General features: G+C 46.5%; 1 protein-coding gene across 2 annotated transcripts; it reads left to right on the plus strand.

Annotated features, from left to right (window-relative positions):
- The first annotated feature begins 2,107 nt into the window (after positions 1–2,107).
- Positions 2,108–26,817, plus strand: fbxo5 (F-box protein 5). 2 transcript variants are annotated; one of them, XM_072266997.1, is made up of 5 exons: positions 2,108–2,398; positions 12,695–13,379; positions 18,804–18,894; positions 23,203–23,352; positions 26,185–26,817. In XM_072266997.1, the coding sequence occupies exons 2-5, from the start codon at positions 12,739–12,741 to the stop codon at positions 26,431–26,433; spliced, it is 1,131 nt and encodes a 376-aa protein (XP_072123098.1). In that variant the 5' UTR covers positions 2,108–2,398; positions 12,695–12,738; the 3' UTR covers positions 26,434–26,817. The 2 variants fall into 2 exon arrangements, with proteins under 2 accessions (XP_072123098.1, XP_072123097.1); XM_072266996.1 differs by having other exon boundaries at positions 2,108–2,336.
- The last annotated feature ends 706 nt before the right edge of the window (positions 26,818–27,523 follow it).

The following is a 27,523-nucleotide window of genomic DNA, read 5'->3' on the forward strand; positions in this document are numbered from 1 at the left end:
ACCCTGGCAGCGCATTCCACACCCTGTGAAAAAGAATTTTAACCAATTAACTTTAAACATCCTTAATTAAGGAATGATTATAATACATTGCCTGAATATATTTTTTTCAGTGAATGAAGTAGGCTGAATTGTTTAATCCAGAGCACCACACACAGAGTGCCAGAGGAACTCAGCAGGCCAGGCAGAATGTATTAAACGAATAAGCAGTCGATGTTTTGGGCCAAGACCCTTCTTCTGGACTGGAAAGGAAAGGCGGGGGGTGGGGGGGTGGAAGATGATTCCAAGCCTAAAGTCAGATTTTAAGGTTTCAAAGGTGCATTTAATATACATCCTGAAATGCTTTTTCTTCACAATCTTGATTTTAATCAAGCTTTCTAATGGCATCACATCCCTAATCAACCGTTATGGTTAGCGCAATGCTGTTGTAGGTCGGTTGGGGCGTTGGGGTTCAGAGTTCAGTTCTAGCATCCTCTGTAAGTAAGTTTGTATGTTCCTCCCTGTGTTTACGTGGGTTTTCTCCCCTAGTCCATGGACATACAGATTAGTGGGTCAATGTTAAATTGACCTGTGATTAGCCTACGGTTAAATTGGGGGTTGTGGGGCAGTGTGGCTTTGTGGGAAAGTTCTGTTGCAAATCTCTACAAATAAAAAAATAAAAATGTAATCTTACTGAAGTGACTGCAGATTCTGAGGTCTGGAACAAAGGAAGCAGGCTGCTGGAGGAACTCAACGGGCTGAGCAGCACATTTAGGGGTGGGGGGGTGAGGCAGAGAGATGCATCAAATTAGCGTAAAATCTATCTCTAAAGACAGGAGGCCTGGAGGCAGCCTCTGCTGGGTTTGGAAATGGCCTATCCTGGATTTGGAGGTGAGTGAGTGATCTTATGGGTGGGAAATATGTTTTATTTAATGATCCACCCTACCAGCCCGATAGCCACACTGCCCCATCAACACCACACCCCTTCCCCAATTATGGAACAATTTACAATAACCAATTAACCTACCTGTATGCTTTTGGATTGTGGGAGGTAACCGGAGAACCCGGGAAAAAAACCCACACATTCACGGAGAAGAGGTACAGAACGACACTGGAACTGCAGACTCGGGAACACCCCGAGCTGCAATAGTACTGAGCTAACGGCCACGTTACCGTGGTATCCACGGGCTTGATTTTGTTCTCTCTCGTTGATCTGCTGAACATTGTCGACGTGCTATATTGGCGCCAGAATGTATGGCAACACTCGCGGGCAGCCCCCAGCGCATCCTTGCATTTTACCACATGTTGGGTCTCAGAGGAACGCTGTATTCCCGTATAATTGAAATTGAACTTGACTGAAAATGTTCACTGTTTTATTCCTCTCCATAGATATAGAAATGTGGGAAAGGGCCAGTTAACATCATGAAGGATCCCACACACCCTGCTCATAGACTGTTTGTCCCACTCCCTTTGGGAGGTACTAGAATCAGGTTTAATATCACCGGCATATGTCGTGAAATTTGCTAACTTTGCGGCAGCTGCACATGGTAATCGAGAGAACCACCAGAACGAAAAACATTTACTTTCCCCGAGCAGTAAGGGAACACCTCCACCCACTAACTCCACCACTACTTCATTATTTCCCGTCAGTCACCTTATGTATAGCCTAGTGCCACTTTATGGATAATCTGTACATAAACTATCTTATCTTTAATATTTATTGTGTTGCATCAGATCCGGAGTAACAATGATTTCATTCTCCTTATACTGGTGTATAGGAAATGACATTAAACTATCTGGAATTTTGAAATAAATCTGAAAGGAATAGATTTGCAGTATGCCCCTTTTAAACATCTCTCCCCATTGTTATTGACCTTGCGTGGGCGCTGCGTTCTCCGCGAGTTTTTCCATCATTCGTACTTTGCCGCGAGTTTGGAGTTTGAAGCAGGAAGCCGCCCCTTTAAGAGACCTTCATTCTGATTGGCGAAGGCCGGGGCAAAGGAGGAGTCTGATTGGACCGTCCGGCGACCAATCCTAAGTTTGGTGACCAAATTCAAACAGGACAGCGCGGCCAAGTTTCAGCGCCTTTCACAGCAGGGCGGGAGGGCCGGGGTTAGTTCCTTAGAGCCAGGGGTTGGGGGTACTGAACGTGAGGGAGATCCCGGGGACAGGAGCACGGAGTAATCCAGGGGTCAGTGAACCCGGACTGATCACAGACAGCGGGGCTGAAGGCACGGAGACAGAGAGGTCCCGGGAAGTGATAAGCCGGGATCCGAAACCCCGGTAGGGACCCGGGACCCAGATCGCCGGAGAGGAGAGGCCGACCACCAATATCTAGAGCCCCGGCACAAGGCAAGCGGGTGAGTGCGGCTGCTGACGCCCCTTAGCCCCTGGAGTCGGGATCGGGACCCGGGTGCCGGAGGTGGGTAGCAGCCGGAGTCTGGAGGGGAAGGGATGGGGATGTGAGAGGGGGTAAACTGCCTCCGGACCTGCTCCCGGTGTGGGGTCCGGGTTTAGGACGGCTCGGACCAGGACCGGGGCCGGGTGCAGGCGGGAAGCGCGAAAGCGTTGGCGCTTTTCTGGGCCTGGGCTCTTCCTGTGCAGTTCCAGCTCCCCACAGCACCGGTCCTTTTCTGTTCAATTCGCCCCCCCCCCCCGCCCCACAGATGCCAAACTCTTTTTGAACAATCCCCTCTCCCCAATCGCCGGGCTGTTCACGTACAATCCCCACTCTCCACAGTACCGGTCCGTTTCCGTGTGGTCTCCCCTCCCCACAGTGCAGGCCCTTTTCTACTCAATCCCCTCTGCCCCAGGGCCGAGCTCTTTCTGTGCAATCCCCTCTCTCCACGGGACCAGGCTCTTTCTGTGCAATCCCCTCTCCCCGCATTACGGGGCTCTTTCTGTGGCCCCCCGCCCCGCCACAAGCACTGGTTTATTCCTGTGCAATCCGTCCTTCCTCAGCATACTGGCTCATCCTGAAGAATTACACCCCCCCCATCCTCCAGTGCCAGACTCTCTACGTAATCCGCCCCTGCCACCCCCCCTCCCCAATAACCACAGGGCTCTTTCTGTGCCACTGTGATCAAAATCTTCCCCCACCAGCTCCATGCTACATCTTGCTTGACCTGCTGGACATCCAAACATTATGTTTTTAAGGAATCTTCTGTATTTATATTTCTTGTGTTTTTTAAATTACTGCATTCTTTTTAAAATTGTTTTGTTTTGTGCTGCATTGATTCCAGAGTAACAATTATTTTGTTCTCCTCTACGCTAGTGTACAGGACAATCTTGAAAGTACCAAGTCAGAATCAGGCTTATTAACACTGGCATAGGTTGTGAAATTGGTTGTTTTGTGGCTGCAGCCCAGAAATTATCGTATGTTACAAAAATAAATAGTGTCAAAGAAGAATAGTGTGCATAGAAATCTGAAACCATATATTAAGAAAAATCTAGGTTCCCCACTTTTGCATAATATTGTACCTCTAAACTTTTTTTTATCCACGTAACTGTCCAAGTTGCTTGAGAAGATGTATCTGCCACACCAGTTCCTCTGCCAGGTGGTTTCATATCAACCACGCTCTGCATAAAGAAGGTGTCTCATTTCTCTTGAATCTCCCCCCTCTTATCTTGATTCAGTGCCCTATAGTTTTGGACCACATAACCATAGGGCAGGGGTCCCCAGACCCCTCAGTTAGTGGCATTAAAAAAAAGGTTGGGAACCCTTGCCCTAGGGAGACTATGATCTTACTTATCCTACAACCAACAGGCTCCTGAACCAACAAGTATAACTTCACTCACCTTTACTCTGAACTGACTCCACAACCTACCAACTGTTTTCAAGGGCTCTACAACTCAGGTTCTCAGTGTTATTTACTTTTTTATTAATTACCCAATTTGTCTTGTTTTGCACGATGGGTCTGTCATTGTTTGGGTCTTTTTCATAAATTTATTGTATATATTTATTGCAAATGCCTGCAAGAAAATGAAACTGTTTGTCCCACTTCCATAAGCACAGCGAGAGTAGAATGGCACACGCAAATAAATGCACACGTACAGAGCGCGTTAACAAGCATTCTCCGTCACAACCACCCTGTCTACTTGGCCAGGGTGAGCTGCCGGACCAAATGGTTGAGGCAGGTACAATTGCAACATTTAAGAGGCAAATGGAGGGACGAGGTTTGGAGAGTCACGGGCTAAACACAGTCAGTTGGGTATAGCAGGGCTAATGTCAGCATGGGCCAAAGGACCCGTTTCCACATGGTACTGCTCTGCCACTCGAAATCTTCCCCTCTCATCTTAAACTTATGCTCTCCGATTCCCTCGGAAAAGGACTGTGCATCTTCAAGGGATGCGAGCATAGCAGTTTGCATCACACACTTATAGCTCAGGGTGTTCTGGAGCTTGGAGTTCAATTCCAGTGCTTCTCTGTGCTCCTCCCCATGGGATGTATGGGGTTTCCCTGATTTCCTCCCACAGTCCAAGGACACGCCGGGCGGGTTACTTAGTCATTGCAAATTGCCCTGTGATTAGGTTAGAGTTAATTGGGGTTGTCAGGGATTGCTAAATGAAAAATAAAAAGTGATGGCTCAGAAAAAGGCGGCATCATCACCCATTGCTACCATCAAAAGGAGGTGGTAAAGGATGTTTCAGGAACAGCTTCTTCCCATCCGCCATCAGAGTGCCGAATGGACAATGAATCCATGAACACATGCCTCACCACTTCTCTTCTGCTCTCTTTTGGCACTACTTATTTAATTGTATACAAAGAACATGAAATCTGCAGCACAGTACAGGCCCTTTGGCCCACAAAGTTGTGTCGATCATGTAACCTACTCTAGAAACTGCCTAGAATTTCCCTACCGCATAGCCCTCTATTTTTCTAAGCTCCATGTGCCTATCTAAGGGTCTCTTAAAAGACCCGATTGTATCTGCCTCTACCACTGTCACTGGCAGTGCATTCCATGCACCCACCATTCTCCATGTGGAAAAACTTGGCCTGACATCCCCCTTGTACCTACTTCCCAGCACCTTAAAACCTTAAACATTTCAGCCCTGGGGAAAAAGCCTCTGACTATCCACACAATCAACGCTTCTCGTCATCTTACCCACCTCTATCAGGTCACCTCTCATCCTCCGTCGCTCGGGCCAAGTTCACTCAACCTATTCTCATAAGGCACGCTCTCCAATCCAGGCAACATCCTTGTAAATCTCCTCTGCACTCTTTCTATAGTATCCACATCCTTCCTGTAGTGAGGTGACCAGAACTGAACACAGAGCTCCAAGTGGGGTCTAATTAAGGTCTTATATAGCTGTAACATTACCTCACGGCTCTTGAACTCAATCCCATGGTTGATGAATGCCAACACATCATACACCTTAACAACACTGTTAACCCACGCAGCAGCTTTGAGTGTCCTATGGACACGGACCCCAAGATCTCGCTGATCCTCCACACTGCCAAGAGTCTTACCATTAATACTACCTTCTGCCATCAGATTTGGCCTACCGAAATGAACCGCCTCACACTTATCTGGGTTGAACTCCATCTGCCACTTCTCAGTGGAGTTCTGTATCCTATCAGTGTCGCGCTGTAATCGATGACAACCCTCAGACTATCTGCAACACCCCATCTTTTGTGTCATCTGCAAACTTACTAACCCACCTTTCTGCTTCCTCATCTAAGACATTTTTAAAAATCGCAAAGAGGGGTCCCGGAGCAGACCTCTGTGGAACACCAATGGTCACCATGTAGTATACAAACCATCTACAACTACCCTTTGCCTTCTGTTGGCAAGCGAATTCTGGATCCACAAAGCAAAGTCTCTCCTTGGATCCCAAGCCTCATTACTTTCTGAATGAGTCTCGCATAAGAAACCTTGTCAAATGCCTTACTGAAATCCATATACACTACATCAGCTGATCTACCTTCATCTGTGTGTTTTGTTACATCCTCAAAAAAAATTCAGTCAGGATCTCAAGGCCTGACTTGCACTTGACAAAGCTATCCCTAATCAGATTATCTCTCTCCAAATGCTGATAGATTCTGCCTCTCAGGATCTTCCAACAACTTGCCCACTACTGAAGTAAGACTCACTGGTCTATATTTTCCTGGGTTATCTCTACTCCCTTTCTTGAACTTTTCAGTACTTCTCCTGTCCCTATTGATGACACAAAGCTCATCGCAAGAGGCTCAACAATCTCTCCCTCACTTCCCACAGGAGTTTGAGGTGTATCTCCTCTGGTCCCGGTGACTTATGTAACTTAAAGCTCTTCAAAAGCTCCAGAACATCCTCTTTCTTAATGACTACATACTCAAGTGTTTCAGTCCACTATAAGTCATCTCTACAATTGTCAAGGTCGTCTTCCCTGGTGAATACTGAAGCAAAGCATTCGTTAAGTACCTCTGCTACCTCCTCCAACTCCATGCACATGTTTCCATTATTGCTCCTGATTGGTCCTAATCTCACATGGTTTATCCTCTTGCCCTTCACATATTTGTAGAATGCCTTGGGGTTTTCCTTAATCCTGCTCACCAAGGCCTTCTCATGGCCTCTTCCAGCTTTCCTAATTTCATTCTTGAGCTCCTTCCTGGCACCCTTGTAATTTTCTAGAGCTCTAATAGTACCTAGTTTCTTGAACCTTTTGTAAACTTCTCTTTTCTTCTTAACTAGATATTCTGTATCCTTTATACACCACGGGTCTGTTACCCTACAATCCTTTCCCTGTCTCAATGGAACATACCTATGCAGAACACCATGCAAATGTTCCCTGACCATTTGCCACATTTCTGCCATGCATTTTCCTGAGAACACCTGCTCCCAATTTATGTTCCCCAAGTTCCTACCTAATAGTATATTTCCCCTTACCCCAATTAGATGTTTTCCCAAATTGTCTGCTCCTATCCCTCTCCAGCGCTATAGTAAAGGAGATAGAGTTGTGATCACTATTTCCAAATTGCTCTCCCACTGAGAGATCTGACACCTGACCAGGTTCATTTCCCAATACCAGATCAAGCTTAGACTTGCATCCAGTTGGCTTACCTACATGTTGTGTTAGAAAACCTTCCTGAACACACCTAACAAACTCCACCCCGTCTAAACCCCTAAGGAGATGCTAGTCAATATTAGGAGAGTTAAAATCACCCATCACAACAACCCTATTACTGCTCCGTTCCAGAATCTGCCTTTCTATCTGCTCCTTAATGTCCCTGTTACTATTGGGTGTCTATAAAAAAACACGCATTAGTGTTATTGCCCCATTCCCATTTCTGACTTCCAACTGCAATGACTCAGTCGACAATCCCTCCATGACTTCCTCCTTTTCTGCAGCCATGATACTATCCCTGATTAGCAATGCCTCTCCCCCACAGTTTTGCCTCCCTCCCCGTCCTTTTTGAAACATCTAAAGCCCGGCACACTCAGCAAGCCATTCCTGACCGAGATATCCAAGTCTCCGTAATGGCCAGAACATCATAGTTCCAGATATTGATCCACGCTCCAAGTTCATCCGTCTTGTTTATATTACTCCTTGCATTAAAATAGACACATCTCAAACCATTAGGCTGAGTGCACCTTTGCTCTATCATCTGCCTATCCTTCCTCACAAACTCCTACAAGCTGCTTCTACTTGTGCGCCAACCACCCCCTCCTCTGCCTCTTCACTTCGGTTCCCCCCCCCCCCCCCAAAGTGAAGTATATCAAATCACTGAGGCCCTTTGGGATTACCTGGAGAGACAGAAGCAAATGAGACAGTCAAAGTCTGCAGAACTGCAGCAAGTTCTCCAACTTTCTTGGAACAACCTACCAGCTGATTTTCTTAGAAAACTGCACAACAGTGTACCTAAGAGAATTGATGCAGGTTTAAAGGGAAAGGATGGTCACACCAAATATTGATTAGTTTTAGTTTTTTTTTAACTGTTTACTGCTCTTTCTAGTAATTTTTCTTTGATAATTAGTATCTTTTCATTTCATTAGTTTAGAAAGCATCTTCGCTCTTTGGGAGTTTTTTAACATGTGCACAGTACTTTATGTATATGGGACAATCCTAGGCAGATAGGATTATCTTGGACTAGATTATGAGAACACTCAGTCCTCTTTTATTGTCACTTAGAAATGCATACATGCATTAAGAAATGATACAATGTTTCTCCGGAGTGATATCACAGAAAACAAGACAAACCAAAGACTAACACTAGTAGAACCACATAATTATAACATACAGTTACAGCAGTGCAAAGCAATACCATCATTTGATGAAGAACAAACCATGCGCACGGTAAAAATAGTCTCAAAGTCCCCGAGTCGATCGACTCCCGAGTCCCCGATAGCAGGCGGCAAAAGGGAGAAACTCCCTGTCATAAACCTCCAGACACCGTCAACTTGCCGATGCCTTGGAAGCAGCCGACCACAACCGACACTGAGTGCATCCGTCTGAAAACTTAGAGCCTCCGGCCAGCCTCTCCGATACAGCCTCCCGAGCGCCTTCGACCTTGCCCCGGCTGCTGAAACAAGCAAAGCTGAGGATTCGGGGCCTTCAGCTCCAGCGATTCCGGTTACCACACAGTAGCAGTGGCAGCGAAGCGGGCATTTCAGAAGTTTTCCAGGTGTTCCTCCGTACTGTCACGTCTGTCTCCATCAAATCAGAATTGTGCACGGCATCCTACTTGACAGATTACAGATATCATTCACCGGAGAGGCCGCGCGCACTGCCGTTGCGCCGCCATCTTCTCCTCCTCCTCTGGGATGGGAATCTGCGAATGTCCTACCCTCGTTTTCCCAACTTCCAACACCCCGCACTAATCTGAATTCAACTGCCATTCCTGGGCCCACTTTCCCAGCTGATCAAGGTGCCTCTAATTTTTTTTAAATTTTAGAGATGTAGTGTGGAATGCTGTCTTTTGGACCTTTGAACTGTGCTGCCTAGCAACCCCTGATGACCCTGATTTGACCCTCACCCAATCAGGGGACAACTTACAATGATCCATTAACTACCTGGTACGACTTGGGACGGTGGAAGGAAACTGGATAACCCGGAGAAAACCATCACATTCCATTGGGGAAGACTCCTTACAGAGGGTGATGGATCTGAATTTTGAATTCCAGCGTCCTGAGCTATAATAGCGTCGCGCTAATCACTACGCTACCATGGCGCCCAAATTCTGATGGCTGCTGTCAATGACGCCACTTATTTTAGTAACCTCTGCGGAATTATAGTCATACTTTATTGATCCTGGGGGAAATTGGTTTTCGTTACAGTTGCACCATAAATAATTAAATAGTAATAAAACCATAAATAGTTAAATAGTAATATGTAAATTATGCCAGGAAATAAGTCCAGGACCAGCCTATTGGCTCAGGGTGTCTGACCCTCCAAGGGAAGAGTTGTAAAGTTTGATGGCCAGTTTTGGTTTGGGGTCAGTCCTGGAGACTCCAGGGAGGCTGCCCTCTGACCTTGCGTTCTGCACCTTTTGTACCCTTGCCTGTGAGTCACACAGAACAGAAACAGGCCTTTCTGCCCATTTTGTCCATGCCTTCCCAGATGCCCATCCAGGCTAGTCTCCATTTGTCCGAATCTGGTCCATTGCATCAAAAAGGTCGGGAACCCTGTTCAACATCTTTCTGTGGACCTAGATGAAAGTATTTAAAACATTGTGCTTGTACCTACATCACCACCCACGCTTCACATTTTGATGTTTCATTTTCTGCTTTCTCCTATTGCCAATTATAATCAAAGCACCATAGAAAGCATCCTATCTGGATGCATAACAGCAAGGTATGGCAACTGCTCCGCCCACAACCTCGAAACCGCAGAGTTGTGGACACAGCTCAGGACATCACGGAAACCAACCATGGACTCTGTCTACACTTCTCACTGCCTCAGTACAGCAGCCAGCATCAACAGAGACCCCATCCACCCCGGACATTCCTCTCCCAACAGGCAGAAGACGCAAAAGCCTGAAAGCATGTACCATCAGGCTCAAGGACAGCTTCTAACCCAATGTTCTCAGACTCTTGAACAGATCCCTTCGACAATAAAATAATCTCTTGGCCTCATAATAAGACCAAAGCAGATAGGAACAGAATTGGGCTATTCAGCCCATTGAATCTACTCCACCATTCCATCATGGCTGATCCTAGATCCCACTCAACCCCATACACCTACCTTCCCGCCATAACCTTTGATGGCCTGACCAATCAGGAAACACACAACACTTGTCTTAAATATACCCATGGACTTGGCTTCCACTGCAATCTGTGGCAGAGCATTCCACAGATTTACTACTCTTTGGCTAAAAAAAAAAATCCTCCTTACTTCTGTTCTAAAGGGTTGCCCCTCAGTTTTGACGCTGTGCCCTCTAGTTCTGGATACCCCCACCAGACCCGAAGCATTATCATACATTTCCCAGCACTGTATTCCATCTGCCACATTTTTGCCCGTTCTTCCAAGTCTAACTCCTGCTGCAATCACATTACTTCCTCAGAACTACCTACCCTCCACCCATCTTCATATCACCCACAAACTTTGGCACAAAGCCACTAATTCCATTATCTAAATCATTGACAGTGTGAAAGGCAGTGGTCCCAATACAGATCCTTGAGGAACCCCACTAATTACTGGCAACCAAGCAGAAAAAGCCCCTTTTATTCCCACTCGCTGCCTCCTGCCTGTCAGCCATTCCATTATCCATGCCAGTATCCTTTCTGTAATACCATAGGATTTTATCTTGTTAAGCAGCCTCACATGTGGCACCTTATCAATTGCCTTCTGAAAATCCAAGTAAATGACATCCACTGCCTCTCCTTGTCCACTCTGCTTGTAACTTCCTCGAAGATTTGTCAGGCAAGATTTCTCTTGACATAAACCATGCTGACTTTGATTTTTTTTTATCATTAATCTCCAAATACCTCAAAACCTCGTCCTTAAGTAATAGACTTCAAGACTTTCCCAGCTACTGAGGTTAGGCTAACTGGCCTAAAACAGTGGGGTGACATTTGCCATCGTCCAGTCTCTGGGACCATGACAGAATCAAGTGATTGGTGAAAGATTATGACCAATGCATCCGTTATCTCTTCAGCAACCTCTCTCAGGACTCGGGGATGTAGTCCATCTGGTGGAGGTGACTTACTCACCTGAAGACCTTTGAGCTTGCCTCGCACTTTTTCCTTTGTAATAGCATGGCACTAAAGAATCTATCCTGTTTATCCTTCGTAATCTATCTTGTTACTAGCTTGCACCTTATTGTCTACCTTGACTGCACTTTCTCTGTAGCTGTTACACTTTATTCTACGCAAACAGGAGGAAATCTGCAGATGCTGGAAATTCAAGCAACACACATAAAAGTTGTTGGTGAACGCAGCAGGCCAGGCAGCATCTCTAGGAAGAGGTACAGTCGACGTTTCGGGCCGAGACCCTTCGTCAGGACTAACTGAAGGAAGAGCTAGTAAGAGATTTGATAGTGGGAGGGGGAGGGGGAGATCCAAAATGATAGAAGACAGGAAGGGGAGGGATGGAGCCAAGAGCTGGACAGGTGATTGGCAAAGGGGATACGAGAGGATCATGGGACGGGAGGTCCGGGGAGAAAGATAAGGCGGGGGAGGGAACCAGAGGATGGGCAAGGGGTATAGTGAGAGGGACAGAGGGAGAAAAAGGAGAGAGAGGGAAAGAATGTGTGTATAAAAATAAATAACGGATGGAGTACAAGGGGGAAGTGGGGCATTAGCGGAAGTTTGAGAAGTCAATGTTCATGCCATCAGGTTGTACCCCATCCGTTATTTATTTATATACACACATTCTTTCTCTCTCTCTCCTTTTTCTCCCTCTGTCCCTCTCACTATACCCCTTGCCCATCCTCTGGGCTTTTCCCCTCTCCCCCTTTTCTTTCTCCCTAGGCCTCCTGTCCCATGATCCTCTCATATCCCTTTTTGCCAATCACCTGTCCAGCTCTTGGCTCCATCCCTCCCCCTCCTGTCTTCTCCTATCATTTTGGATCTCTCCCTCCCCTTCCAACTTTCAAATCTCTTACTCACTCTTCCTTCAGTTAGTCCTGACGAAGGGTCTCGGCCTGAAACGTCGACTGTACCTCTTCCTACAGATGCTGCCTGGCCTGCTGCGTTCACCAGCAACTTTGATGTGTGACACTTTATTCTACGTTGTTATTGTTTTACCATGTTCTACCTCAATGCACTTTATAATGATTTGATCAGTATAAATATTATGCAAGATAAGCCTTTCACTGTACCACACACAAAATGGTGGGTGATCTGGTCCGGCAGCATCTACGGAAGTGAATAAACAGTCAACGTTTCAAGCTGAGGCCTGCTTCAGGGCTGGGCATGAAGGGGGAGATGCCAGAATAAAAAGTTTGGGGTCGGTTGGGGGATAGGTGAAGCCAGGTGGGTGGGAAAGGTAAAGGGCTCTTCTGCCCATCACAGGAGGATCTGATGAGCGAGGAAGGTGATGGGCAGCTGAGAAGAGGTAAGCTTTTCACTGTATCTCGGTACATGTGACAATAATATTCCAATTCCAATCCGAATAACACACACAAAATGTTGGAGGAAGTTAGCAAGTCAAATATATGGAGAGGAATAAACAGTTGGGCCGAGACCATTCGTCAGGGCCTGCTGAGTTCCGCCAGCATTGTGTATCTGTTACTCTGGGTTTCCAGCATCTGCAGAATGTCTTGGGTTTCCAATCTGATGATGTTTCCTTTTGTTTTCAGTGCTGGAGGAGACTGTGTCCGCTCTGGTGGCCAGATCCTCAGACATGAAGTGCAAGTGGCTCATCGCCCACCAGGTTTGCCCCAGCAGCGGAGGAGACAGCAGTCTGCAGAACAGAAGCGATACCGCGGTAGCTGCGTGCCAAAAGGACGTCAGCCCCCCATGCCACTCCGCCCGTCTGCAGCGTGGCAGTGGGACATGCTCTCCGGGGTGTGTAGCCCAGACACCGCTGAGCCCAGCCCAGGGAAGAGACTCCTTGTCCGGGGACAGTGGCTACTCCTCCCTGCTGAGCGTCTCCTCTCTGGCCGGCGAGGAGGACGGCAGCCTGACACCCAAGGGTGGTCTGGGAGCAGAGCGACACCAGGACCGGAGTCCGGGGGCCGAGGAGGAGGCCGCGCCCCGGAGTGGTGCTCAGGAGCCCAGTGGGGAGGTGCCGACACCTTGCCAGTGGCACCTGCTGCCCGCCCTGCAGGTGGGGAGGGCAGCGTGCCAAAACGTGAGGCAGGCCAAGGGTCTTCATCCTGGCGGCTGCTCCCCTGCTCGCGGCCAGGTCTTCCCTATTGACCGCCTCATCGGCCGGAAGATGGGCCTACAGCACGTGGACATCTGGGCCGAGCTGTGGGAGAGGGGCGTCCCAGACATCCTGAGACGAATCCTGCGTTTTCTGTCCCCTGCTGACCTACTCTGGTAAGTTAGCCGCCTGACAATCCCCCGACCCTTCCTCCTTCACCTCCACACGTTGGGCAGTGAGGAGCGCACCTGGTCGGGACTGAGGAAGCGCAGAAGCTCTTATCCAAGGACAACTGTGACTGAGAGTCACAAGGCCTTATGGCTGGGAAACTGGTCCTTCGTCCTGTACTCTCTTCGTCATAGTCATAGTCATACTTTATTGATCCCGGGGGAAACTGGTTTTCGTTAGAGTTGCACCATAAATAATAAATAGTAATAAAACCATAAATAGTTAAATAGTAATATGTAAATTATGCCAGTAAATTATGAAATAAGTCTTGCTTAAATGGTATTGGTCCATGGCACAAAAAAAAAAATGTTTGGGAATCCCTAATGTAAACTTCTCCTATCCGTCTACCTGTCCACATGCCTTTTAAGTGGTGTTACTACCTCAACTACCATTTAGACTGCTTGTTCCCTTTGTTCATTAATCTGTGGTTTCCGATATCTAGCATTCTTCCTTTACTTTCCTCCAATACTCCTAAATTGCCCCCTTGTATTAGCTATTTCTGCTCTGCCTCTTAATCTTATACACCTCTATCAAGTCACCTCTCATCTTTCAATCCAAAGAGAAAAGCCTTGGCTTGCTCAGCCTATCCTTAGAAGACGTCTCCCTAATCCAGGCAGCATCTTGGTAAATCTCCTCTACACACCCTCTCTAAAGCTTCCACATCCTTCCTGGAATGAGGTGCCCAACTGTGTTTTAACCCAGGGTTTTCTTGCGCTGCAGCATTACCTTGTGGCTCTTGAATTCAATCCCTTGACTAATGAAGCCGAACACATCTAGAGTGGGAGTTGATAGGTTCTTGTTTAAGGCTTCAAAGGTTACGCAGAGAAGGCAGGAGAATGGGGTTGAGAGGGATAATAAATCAGCTGTGATGGTATGGCAGAGTAGGCTCGATGGGCCGAATAACCTAATTCTGCTCCTATGAATTATGGTCTTACACCATGTGTCTTCCTAACTCCCCTATCAAATTGCACAGTTTAGAAGGCATTTGGACAGGGCCAGGCAAGCGGGATTGGATAAGGAAGGCAACTTGTTCAGCTTGAATAGATTGAGTTTTAGGGTCTGTTTCTGTGCTGTGGAAGTCTACCTGACCCAGTCCCATGTGCCTGCATTTCAAAGTTCAGAGTAATTCTATTATCAAACTATGTACAAACCTGAGATTCATTTACTTGCGGACATTCATAGTAAATACAAAGAAACAGCAAACAAAAAACAATAATAAATAAGTAAATAAAAACTAGAATATGAGATTAAAAAGTCCTGGAATGTGAGTCCTTGGGTTGTGGGAGCAGTTCTGTTTTCGGGTGAGTGAAGTTAACCCTCTGGTTCAAAAGCTTGAAGGTTGAGTAGTGACTATTCCTGAACCCGGATGTGAGAGTCCTGAACCTCCTGATGGCAGCAGCAACAAGACAGCGTGCCCTGGGTGGTGGGGGTGTCTGATGGTGGATGCTGCTTTCCTGCAACAGTGTTTCATGTAGATGGTGGAGGAAGTCTGTACCTGTGCTGGACTGGGCCGTATCCACTACTTTCTGTAGGATTTTCTGTTCAAGGGCTTTGGTGTTTCCATACCTTTGGCCCGTTTCCCTCTATATCTTTCCTATCCCTATACCTGTGCAAGTACGTCTTAAGTGCCTTAACTGTACCTGCCTCAACCATTCCTCCGGCATCTATTCCTCATATAGACCACCCTCTATGTGGAAAAGGTTGCCCCTCACGTTCCTATTCAGTCTCTTTCCTCACAACTTAAACCTAAGAAGACATTAAGGATTAGCTTTATTTGTCACATGTACATCGAAACATTGGGTGGTGGCGTACATCCCTGCCAAGACAGGTGCAAAACACTCCCTCTGGGCCAAGTGTAGCACCTGCTTAGCCCCTTGATCAGGGTCATGGGAGCAGGTGGTGGATGGTCGTCTGAGCAGCCGGTACACATCACAGGTCTTGGTTATGTGACCACTGATGTCAGGCCGACAATCTGAAGAGTATTGGTAATGGCTGGAGTCACCCGTCTTGTAAAGGCACTGCCCAGAAGAAGGCAATGGCAAATCACTTTTATAGAAAAGCTTTTTCTAAGAACAATCAGGGTCATGGGACGATGATCGCCAACGTCATAGGACACAGCGCATAATGAGTGAATGAGCTTTGAAACATACAATGAAATACAGGTAGCTGTTTGCATCAACTCAAATCAGCGAGGGATGTGCTGAGCGGCCACAAGTGTAGCCACACTTCCGGCACCTACATAGCCCAAAACCAACTATCCCAAACACTATTCTTTGGAATATGGGAGGAAACTGGAGCACCCGGAGTAAACATTATTGAAACCTATCGAATGGCAAAAGGCATTGATAGAGTGGATGTGGAGTGGGCATCCTTTTAGAATGGAAATGAGGAAATTACTTAGCCAGAGAGCAGTAAGCGTAAAGGAGAGGGGCTTGCTGTTCTGGTTAACAACGGATGGTGCAATCCTGGTCATATTACAATCCAGGAACGTGTTTGTAGACCGGATATTGAACTTTTTGCTGTTGGACTTCGGCCATATTCCACCGAGATGCAACACTGGGCGTCATGGAGGTTGTTCCTGCCTGTGGCCATCAAACTTTGCAGCTCCTCCCGTGGAGGGTCAGACACCCTGAGACAATGGGCTGGTCCTGGACTTATTTCCATCTGGCATAGTTTGCATTTTGTTGTTTGATTTTTTGCGGTTTTGTATTGCTATATTTATGCTCTATTCTTGGTTGGTGCAGCTGTAACAAAACCCAGTTTCCCTCAGGATCAATAAAGTATGTCTATGTCTATGGTAAATCTGGAATTTGTTGCCACAGGCAGCCGTGGAGACCAAGTCATTAGGTATATTTAAGGCAGAGATTGATAGATTCTTGTTTGGTCAGGGCATGAAAGGATATGGGGAGAAGGCAAGAGACTGGAACTGAGAGGCCATGATGGAATGGTAGAGTGGACTCTGGGTCAAATGGTCTAATTCTACTTGTATATCTTATTTATGGTCTTATATTGGTCACGGGGAGAACATACGAACTCCTTACTGGCAGTGGTGGGAATTGAACCCTGACCTTAGAACTACCACTGCAATAGCATTACGCCGACTGCCACACTACAGTGCTCCCTCTTGTTCCAGATTCTCTGACCCTGAGTGAAAAGACAGAATTCATTTACCCTCTCTATGCCCCTTGTGACTTTATATAATGCTAAAGATTACCCTTCATTGTTCTATGCTCCGTGAGTAAAGTTCAAAACTTCTCAACCCCTCTCCAGAACTCCGTCCCTTGGATCCTGGCAACATCCTCATAATTCTCTGCCTCCATTCCAGCGTAACAGCCCTGCTATTAATCATCACAGCACTAGAAAGTTGTTATTTTATATATTTGAATGTTTACTGCTCAAATGGGGATTTGCAGTAGACAACATCTGTGAGACAATATATGTCCCAATATCAGTACAAATGTATTGCTTTTAATTTTCTTCTCTGCAGGATGAATTAGACTCCCTCACCCTGAGGAAAAGACTGTGACCATCCACTTTATTTATAGCACTCATAATTTTATACACCACCATAAGGGTGCAGAGGAGATTTACAAGGATGTTGCCTGGATTGGGGAGCATGGCTTATGAGAATAGGTTGAGTGAACTCGGCCTTTTCTCCTTGGAGCGACGGAGGATGAGAGGTGACCTGATAGAGGTGTATAAGATGATGAGAGGCATTGACCGTGTGGATAATCAGAGGCTTTTTCCCAGGGCTGAAATGGCTGGCCTGAGATTTTAAAGTGCTTGGGAGTAGGTACAGAGGAGATGTCAGGGGTGAGTTTTTTATGCAGAGAGTGGCGAGTGTGTGGAATGGGCTGCTGGCGATGGTGGTGGAGGCAGATACGATAGGGTCTCTTAAGAGATTCCTGGACAGGTATATGGAGCTTAGAAAAGTAGAGAGCTATGGGTAACCCTAGGTAACTTCTAAGGTAAGGACATGTTCGGCACAGCTTTGTGGGCCGAAGGGCCTGTGTTGTGCTGTAAGTTTTCTATGTTTCTAAGTTCTCAGCCTCCGAACTCTGAGCAGGGGACTGGAGGGGACAGCTAGTCCAGTCTCTCCTCCTAACTTATGCCTTCCAGTCCTGGCAACATCCTTGTGAATCTTTCCTGCAAACTCTCTGGCTTAATGACCATGAGAGACAGGAGCAGAATGAGGCCATTGGGCCCATTGTCTGGTCTGCCATTCCATCATGGCTGATGAATTATCCCTCTCAACCCTATTCTCCTGCCTCTTTCCCCCCCCCCCCCCATAACCTTTGAAACCCTTGCTAATCGACAACGTATCAACCTCTGCTTTGAGTACACCCAATGACTTGGCCTCCACCCCCACATGTGCCAATGAATTCTGTAGATTCACCACCCTCTGGCTAAAGAAATTCCTCCTCCTCTCTGTTCTAAATGGATGTCCCTCAATTCTGAGACTGTGTCCTCAGTCTTAAACTCCTCCACCATAGCAAACATCCTCTCCACATCCACTCTATCAAGGCCTTTCAACATTCGATAGATTTCAATGAGATTCCCCGTAATTCTTCTAATCCCCAGTTGGTATGGGCCCAGAGCCATCCACCGCTCCCCATACGTTAACCCTTTCATTCTCAGGATCACTCTCGTCAACCTCCTCGGGTCTCTCCAATGCCAGCACATCCTTTCTCAGATAAGAGCTCTCAGAACTGCATAACCTCACTTCAGACAGCGGTGGGCATTGAACGCAGGTCAGGGTTGCTGTGATGGTGTTATGCTATTCACTATGCTAGGTTGCCCCTGTCATTCTTGCTTTAACTGGGAGACCAGAAGCACGCCACGATGCTCCAAGTACGGTGTCGACACACCTCATAGAACTGTCCCTGAGAAGTTACAGCTCCTTATGAAAGACTGACAGATCCAAAGGCAGAGGGTGGTGCTTCCTTGTTTTTCGTCCTAACTTAATCCCCTTGCTTCCGTCCAGGAATTTTTAAAACCATTTATTTGGAAATACAGCTTGCAACAGGCCCTTCTGGCGCAGCAACCTGCACCATCCAGCAACCCACCGATTCAGCCGTAGCCCAACCACAGCACAACTTACCACGACCAATTAACCTACTAACCTGTACTTCTTCAGACTGTGGGAGGAAACTGGAGCACCTGGAGGAAACCCACACTGTTTACAGGGGGAATATACAAACTCCTTACTGGCAGGAATTGAATTCCGATACCCCAAGCTAAAATAGTGCCGCAATAACTGCTACCCTTATTTTTGTTTAAAAAATTCTTGCTCCCTTTTCGGTCCCTGGGCTCTGGGTCCATGTACTGAGCCAGCGGGTACAGAGTGACTGAGACTGTCTTGTTCCTAACAGCTGCTTCAAGGTGTGCAAGATGTGGAAGAGAATCATCTGTAGCGACAGAAGAGCAAACCAGACCCTCAAGAAGGCTTCTCGTTTACAAAAAGTATGTACCTGTCTTGGCCCCTCGCTCTGAAGGAGGCACCGTGTGTCTACCTGCCAGACCTTCTCCGACTCTTGCCCGGGGGGATGGAGGAGTGGTCCAAAATGATGAGCTTGAGTAGTTGGGACTATGATCGCCGGAGCTTAGAAGAATGAGGGGTGAAATGTGTTATGCTTTGTAACTTCAAAACACTGAACTAATTCAAAGATAACTCGGGAGTCTGAAATGCAGATAGCGTTGTTTCCTCTGAGCAATGCACCCCCGTACCATATAACCATATAACAATTGCAGCACGGAAACAGGCCATCTTGGCCCTTCTCGTCCTTGCCGAACTCTTACTCTCACCTAGTCCCACCGACCTGCACTCAGCCCATAGCCCTCCATTTCCTTCCTGTCCATATATCTATCCAATTTAACTTGAAATGACGACATCAAACCTGCCTCAACCACTTCTGCTGGAAGCTCATTCCACACAGCTACCACTTTCTGAGTAAAGAAGTTCCCCCTCATGTTACCCCTAAACTTTTGCCCTTTAACTCTCAACTCATGTCCTCTTGCTTGAATCTCCCCCACTCTCAACGGAAAAAGCCTACGCACGTCAACTCTATCTATCCCCCTCATAATTTTAAATATCTCTATCAAGTTGCCCCTATGCTCCAAAGAATAAAGACCTAATTTGTTCAACCTTTCTCTGTAACTTAGGAGATGAAACCCAGGCAACATTTTAGTAAACCTCCTCTGTACTCTCTCAATTTTATTGACATCTTTCCTATAATTTGGTGACCAGAACTGTACACAATACTCCAAAATTGGCCTTACCAATGCCCTATGCAATTTCAACATTACATCCCAACACCTATACTCAATGCTCTGATTAATAAAGGCCAGCATACCAAAAGCTTTCTTCACCCTATCCCCATGAGATTCCACCTTCAGGGAACTATGCACTGTTATTCCGAGATCACTCTGTTCTACTGCATTCTTCAATACCCTACCATTTACCATGTATGTCCTATTTTGATTAGTCCTACCAAAATGTAGCACCTCACATGTACCAGCTGGTAGTGTAATGACGTATGGACTTCATGTATTTCCACATATAACCATGATGAATGATTTATAGGAACAAGGATGCTTAAGCAACCTATATAATATATATGAACTGGGCCATATCCACTAATTTTTATAGGATTTTCCGTTCAAGGATATTGGTGTTTCCATACCATTGGTCCATTTTCAATGGTATATATTTCTTGATATATAAACAATATTAATCAAGATTACTCAAATATTAGTTATGAAATGCACATCAAAATGGGGTTTGAGGAAGCTTTTTTTAAAAGATTAGCTTTATTTATCACGTGTGATTCAGATTTATTTATTTACAGTGAGGTATATCTTTTGCAACATGTTGCATAATCAACGTCAGCAGAACATTAGCCAGGTCACACGCTACAACAGTGGTGGAGTGTGGCTTGTGCTTGGGAGATGCACAAGGAGGGACACAACTTCAGATTCCAATTTATTATCAGACGTACATGGAAGCACACAGTGAAATGTACTTGCGACATACCAAGTCTACGGTGTTCCGCAGAATACCACGAGCGGTAGCAACTGCAGAACAGAAGAAGACAGCGGAAACGACAGCATCCAGACATGCAGTGAAATGCGTTGTTTGCATCAGTGACCGATAGAGTCTGTGGATTGTGCAGGGAGCAGCCTGCGAGTTGTCACCATGCAACTGCTCTGCACGTGACAGCAAGAAACTGCAGGGAGTTGTGGACACAGCTCAGCACGTCTCAGAAATTGGCCTCCCTGGGATTCTGTCTACACTTCTCACTATCTCCATAAAACAGCCATCATAATCAAAGACCCCACCCACCTTAGACATCATTGCTTATCCCCTCTCCCGTGGGACAGAAGGTATAAAAGCCCGAAAGCACGTACCACCAGGCTTAAGGAAGGCTTCTACCCCACTGGTATAAGATTCTTGAACGGTTCCCTCGCATAATGAAATGGACTCTCGACCTCGCAATCTGCCTCGTTATGATCCTGTACATTATTGTCTGGCTGCACCGCGTTTTCTCTGTAACTTTAATACTCTGTTGCTACTATTACAACAGGGTGATGAGGGTGATTGAAGGTAGATCTGTGGATGTTGTCCGCATGGATTTTAGTAAGGCATTTAACAAGGTCCCACTTGGGAGGCTCATTGAGAAGATTCAGATGTGTAGGATCTGTGGTGAACTGCTGTTTGGATTCAGAACTGAATTGCCCACAGAAGGCAGAAAGTAGTGGTCGGGAAGGGAATTAGTTGAGCTGGAAGTCTGTAATTAGTGGTGTTCTGCATGAATCTGTTGGGTCCTCCGCTGTTTGTGATGCGCATAAATTATCTGGATGAAAATGTAGATGGGGCGGTTAGTAAGTTTGCATGTGATACAAAGAATGGTGGAGTTGTGGATAGTGTAGAAGACTGGCAAAAAACACAGTGGGGTATAGAGCATTTGCAGATACGGGCAGAGAAATGGCAGATGGAGCTTAAGCCGGCTAAATGTGAAGGGCTGCCCTTTGGTAGGTGAAGTGAAAAGACTACACTGTTAGGGGCAAGATCTTTAAAGTGTTGATGAGCAGAGGGATCTTGGGGTCCAAGTTCATGACTTCCTGAAAGTGGTTACACAGGTTGATAGGGTGGTTCAGAAGGCATACGACATTGCCTCCTTTTATTAGTTGAGGCACTGAGTTCAAAGGTTAGGAAGTTCTGTTGCAGCTTTATAGAACTCTACTGAGGCCGCATCTGCATACATTTCTGGTCACCCCCACTACAGGAAGGATGCTGAGGCTTTGGAGAGGGGTGCAGAAGAGGTTTACAAGAATGCTGTCTGGATTAGAGGGCATGCATATAAAGAGAGAGGGGGTAATTTTAAAAAAAGATGCAAGATATTTTTACAGACAGTGGTGGGTGCCTTGAATATGCTGCCTGGGGTGGTGGTAGAGACAGAAACATTAGGGACTTTAAAGAGGTGTTGACACTGGCACATGAATGTGAGGAAAATGGAAGAATTGGGCACTGTAGGCAGAAGGGATTAGTTTAGTTGGCCATTTGATTGCTAATTGGTTCAGCACAACATTGTGGAGTTGTGGGCAGTGAGGAAGTCTGGCAAAGAATACAGTTCTGTGCTGTACTGTTCTATGTTTTATTCTGCATTGTTTCACCTTGTTCTGCCTCAATACACAGTGTAATGATTGGATCTGAGGAGCGTTATGCAGCACAAGTGTTTCACTGTATCTTGGTACAGATGACAATAGTAAACCAATTCCAGTGCAAGGGGCACACCGAGGTAGACGGACAGATCGGGATCATACAAAATGTCTGTTCAAAACAGTGGGGTACGAGCTGTCCCTGAGCCTGGTGGTGAGTGCTTTCAGGCTTTTGTATCTTCTGCCCGACGGGAGAGGGGAGAACGTCTGGGGTGTGGGGTCTTTGATGACACTGGCTGTTTTACTGGGGCAGTGAGAAGTATAGACAGAGTCCGTGGAGGGGAGGCTGGCTTCTGTGAAGTGCTGAGCTGTGTCCGCATCTGTGAGTTTTCCTGCAGTCACATGCAGAGCAGTTAGCACACCGAGCTCCGGGAGACCATTCTACATGGGGGCAGAATGAGACCATTCAGCCCATCGAGTCGGCTTTGCCACCCCGCCATGGCTGATCTATTACCCCTTTTAAACCCGTTCCCCTTCCTTCTCCCTGTGACCCTTGATGCCCTGATTAATCAAGACCCCGTCAACCTCCACTTTAATCACACCCGATAACATGGCCTCCACAGCTGCCTGCGACAAAGCATTCCACAGATTCACCACCCTCTGGCTAAAGAAATTCACCCTCATCTCCACTCTAAATGGATGTCCCTCTGTTCTGAGGCTGTGCCCTCTGGTGATAAACTCCCCCACTCTTGGAAACATCCTCTCTTTCTAGCCCCCATACAGAATGCTTTCGATGGGGCATCGGCAACAATTGGTAAAAGTGAATAGAGACGTGTGCTCAGCCTCCTGGGAAAGTGGAAACTTGCTAAGCTTTCTTGTCCAGGACAGCGGCTTGCTCGAACCAGGACAGATGTTCACACAGAGGAACTTGGAGTCCTCACCCCATGCCAGGGTTCCACGGGTGACAAGCAACTATGTGGGATGGGCTGAGGGTGTAGACGGATTGGTCACCGTGGGTTAACTTTGGAAAGTTTTCTGGCAGGGGTGATGGGTAGGAAAAGGCCAAATGTCCTGTTGCTTCACCTTCTTGAGATCTGGTGTTGTTCCTCCTAGATGGAAGCCTCCAAACGCGAGAACGTAGCGTCACGCGGCACTCTCGTGTCCATCCAGCACCAGAGCGGGGATAGGGTTGTGACTAAGTTGCGGCCCACTCGTCAGCCCAAGGTTGGCGGTGACTCCCAGAAAAGTATCCGGCACCAGCAGGTAAGGATTGTTCTGTCCTCCGGAATCCCAGCCTGTCCTGCTTTCACGCCACATTGCCGCCTTGAATGACCGCACGGGTGCTCTGGTTTCCTCCCAGACGTATGGGTAAAGCCTGATTTATACTTCTGCGCTAACTGCACGCCGTAACCTACGCAAGTGACTTATGCGCGTTGTCAGCATTTATACTTGTGCGTTGGTGCGTCTGCATTGCTCTGCAATTCGGGCACGTCACGCATGCGCACACACCTGCCCGTGCAAGGCTTCATGGTCATGGTGGTCTTTCTCGGGGTAAACAAGAAGCGAGCGTCTTTTTTCGTAAAAGCGAAAAGTGTCCTCCATAATTTCGGAGGTCTGTAAAGCTTTATGGAAAACATTGCAGCCAGAGTTCCTTCCCTGCCCTTCAGTCACCCAATGGGAAGCTATTGCAGCGTAGGAGGAAATGCGATGCTACCAAACGGACCAATCACAGCTGTTGCGTTCTGCGTTGCCGCGACGCATAGTTACATTTTGGGAGAGGTGCGCGTCAGGCTCTGGTGTAGGGATCCGCGTCGGCTCTGCGTAGGGTTTGTGGCAACACAGTACTTACGGCGTCATGCTGATGCAGCAGTATAAATCAGGCTTTAGGGTTAGAAAGTTGTGGGCGTATTCTGTTTGCATGGCAATGCTTGCGGGCTGAGCCCCAGCACCTCCTCGATGCAACTGACACGTTTCCTGGAGTCCTGCTGAGGGGTCACAGCCCAAAATGTCGACTCTACTCTTTTCCACAGGTACTGCCTGGCCTGCTGAGTTCCTCCAGCATTTTGTGCGTGTTGTGCTGGATTTCCAGCATCTGCAGATTTTTCTCTTGTATATTTAATAATAAATTTTCTTTGATTTATACGTACAAGGGCTAGCCTCCACCCTGGAATTTTATGAAGCCGTTGCTAGGCTAGTATCCAGGCATGAGGTCACGATAGTCCGCTTTTATGTGGCTCAGGCCAAGCCAGTTGAGCTGTCAGACTTCACTGCTTGATCCTGACCTTGCACACGGTACGTGTACAGACGCCACTGTGATATATTCTGGTTCCTGACCTAAACAAGAAAGAGAACTTTATAATCAATTCTAAAAGATACAGAAAACGAATGCAGAGTAGCCAGAACAGAAGTTTTAGTTAAAGCCATTCAGTGACGTTGTGAATAAACTGAAGTTTGTCAATAGATTGCTTTGGAAGGCCAGTAGAAAGTGCATTGCAGTAATCTAGTCCATTCAACATAGAGGTGTGAATCAGTTGTTCAGCATCATTGCATGACAGAAACGGACATACCTTTGCAATATTCCTTGGGTGTAGAAACGCTGCTCTCGTCACTTTCTTTATGTGGGATTTAAAATTCAAATCTGAGTCATGGTTATCAGCTAGGCTAGTTACTACTGATTTTACGAGGGGAGCCAGGTTCTCAAGCTTATGAAAAAGTTTATCTCCTTTGGTTTTGGGACCAACCAAATGTATTTCGGTTTTCTTTTCATTTAGGTTAAGGAAATTATTGCTCATCCATTTGTTTATTGAAGGGGTCAGGGAAGACATCATCAGGCTCAATCATGGGGTACAATTGTGTGCCATCTGCTTAACTGGACATCAAGTTTATAGTCTTCACATTGCTAGTCATTAACACAAACAACATATTTCACTGACTGTTTCCATGTAAGTGTGACGAGGTTAATCTTTAACCAATATTTCTGTAGAAGTTTGTTCGTGTTCAGTGACAAGTTGAATCTCCTAAGAAAGTAAAGGTGCTGACCTGCCTTCCTTGTGTTCGTGTCTGTGCTGTGCTCAGGAAAGGTCACCCGAGATGGTTATGGGTTAGGAATTTAAACCCGTTGGCCCTCTCCACCACCATCCCACCCCCACCCCCCAGCAATTTAGTCTGGTGCATATTTGTCCTCCTTCCCCCTTCCTGAAGTCAATAATCAGCTCTTAGTGTTAAACACGAGGTTCTGCAGATCCTGGAAACTCAGAGAAACGCACACAAAATGCTGGAAGAACTCAACAGGTCAGACTGCATCTACGGAGGGGATTAAATGGTCAACGTTTCAGGCGAGGAGCTCTTAATGCTACTGTCATCGAGTGAAAAGTTTGTTGTGGCGGGTGTCCTGTCTCAGAATCAGAACCGGGTTTAGTATCGGTGGTATATGCAGGCAAACATGTCTGCGGGAGCAGTATATTGCAACATATAATTAAAGAAACTGAATTACTGCAAGAGATGTATATTAAAAATGAAATTAGATAAGTAGTGCAAAAAAGGGAACAAAAAATACTGAGGTAGTGTACAAGGATTCATTGTCTGTTCAGAAATCTGATGGTGGTGGGGAAGAAGCCGTTCCTAAAATGTTGAATGTGTGACTTCAGGCTCCTGTACCCCCTCCCTGATGGTAGCAATGAAGAAAAGTGCGTGTCGTGTGTGATGCCAGTCCTTAATGTTGCATTTTTGAGGTATCACTTTTTGAAAGTGTCCTCGATGCTGGGACAGCCACTGTGTATGGTGGCTCAGTAGCTGAGTGGTTATTGCAAGGCGTGGGTATCCTCTGCGTGCTCTGGTTTCCTCCCACATTTCGAAGAGGTGAAGTTAGAGTTATGGGCATGCTATGTTGGTGCTGGTAAGATGGCAACACTTTCAGGCTGCCCTCACTCAGCACGTCCTCGGACTGTGTTGGCCCGAGAATGCATTTCACCGTACCTGTCAATGTACGTGTGATTAAATAAAGCAAATTTTAAAGTCTCCTTAATTTTGGCGCCATCTTTGTCTCGTACTTTGCCCGGCTGACTGACTGGTTCTCCCTCTCCTTTCCCACTCCAGGTGGTGAAGACCTTGAGGCAGGATGAGGTGCTGAAGATGTGCCCACTCTGCTCGTCTCCCGCCAGGTTCCTGCACTACCAGGAGCGGGCAGTGTGCACCAGTGTTTTCTGTGCCTATGACTACTGTTCCCTGTGCCTGAGTTCCTTCCACGGCTCCAAGTCCTGCATCCGGCACAGTTTCCACAGCGGCTTGCGGGCACAGGCAGCTGCGGGAAGCAGGCGGAGCAAGCAAAACCTGCGGAGACTCTGACCACCGCCGTGTGCGAGACGTGGTAGCGTGTTGGTCACTCAACGGATCTCAATATAATTACTTGCATATAAATGTATATTTTTGTTTCGTAGAATCCGGAAGGATAATGCAAAAAAAATTAAACAAATTTTATGGGAAATGTGAAGTTTTAAGAAGTCTGTGCACAATGTTTAAAAATTAATATATGAATTACAAAAAGGTTCTGAATGCAGAAAGAAATGGTCTTAGGCATTCTTGTGTCCATAGTTGAAGCTGCAATATATTTTACTATTGAGATATGGTGCATTTATTTATAATAGGTGTTCATTTTACGCGGCACCAGGATATATATATTTAGTGTCCTTTTATTGTTTTCTCATTGTCCTTAAATGTAAGTTATTTCTTAGTCGTTTTGTTTTTGTATATTGTTCAATAAATGCATAATCCACTTTAGCAGTGTGCCTTCTCACTTTTATCCTGAGTCACGGGTTGCCTGAGCTGAGCAGACGTGGGAAATAGTGGGAGATTATGGCAATGCCGCAATGAGGTTGCATCAAGTTATAGTCATTGAGAATTACAGCACAGAAACAGGCCCTTTGGCCCATCTAGTCTGTAATTAAATCATTGATCTGCTCTGGGTGGGACCTTCGCCCTCCATACCCCTGTCATCCATGTACCTGTCCAAACTCGGTTATAAACTTGTTGTAGATGACAGACAACAAAGGACCTAACACCAATCCTTGTGGCACATGATAAGTCGCAGGTTTCCAGCCAGAGAGGCAGCCCTCTACGACAACTCTGACTTCTCCCACGAAGCAAATGTTTAATCCAATTTACTACTTCATCCTGACTGTCGAGTGACTGAACCTTGACCAGCCTCCCATGAAGGACTTTGTCAAATGCCTTGCGTCGACAACATCCACTGCCTTGCTTTTATCCTCTTTCCTAGTAACTTCCTTGAAGATTGGTTCGACTTGGCCTGCCAAGCACAAAGTCATCCTGACTGTCCTCAACCAGTCCATGTCTATCCAAATACTTAAATATACGGTCTCTTAGCATACCTTCCAATAACTTTCCCACAACTGATGTCAGACTCACTGGCCTATAATGT

Source organism: Mobula birostris, chromosome 8 (genome assembly GCF_030028105.1).
Source record: "Mobula birostris isolate sMobBir1 chromosome 8, sMobBir1.hap1, whole genome shotgun sequence".
Classification (NCBI taxonomy): Eukaryota; Metazoa; Chordata; class Chondrichthyes; order Myliobatiformes; family Myliobatidae; genus Mobula; species Mobula birostris.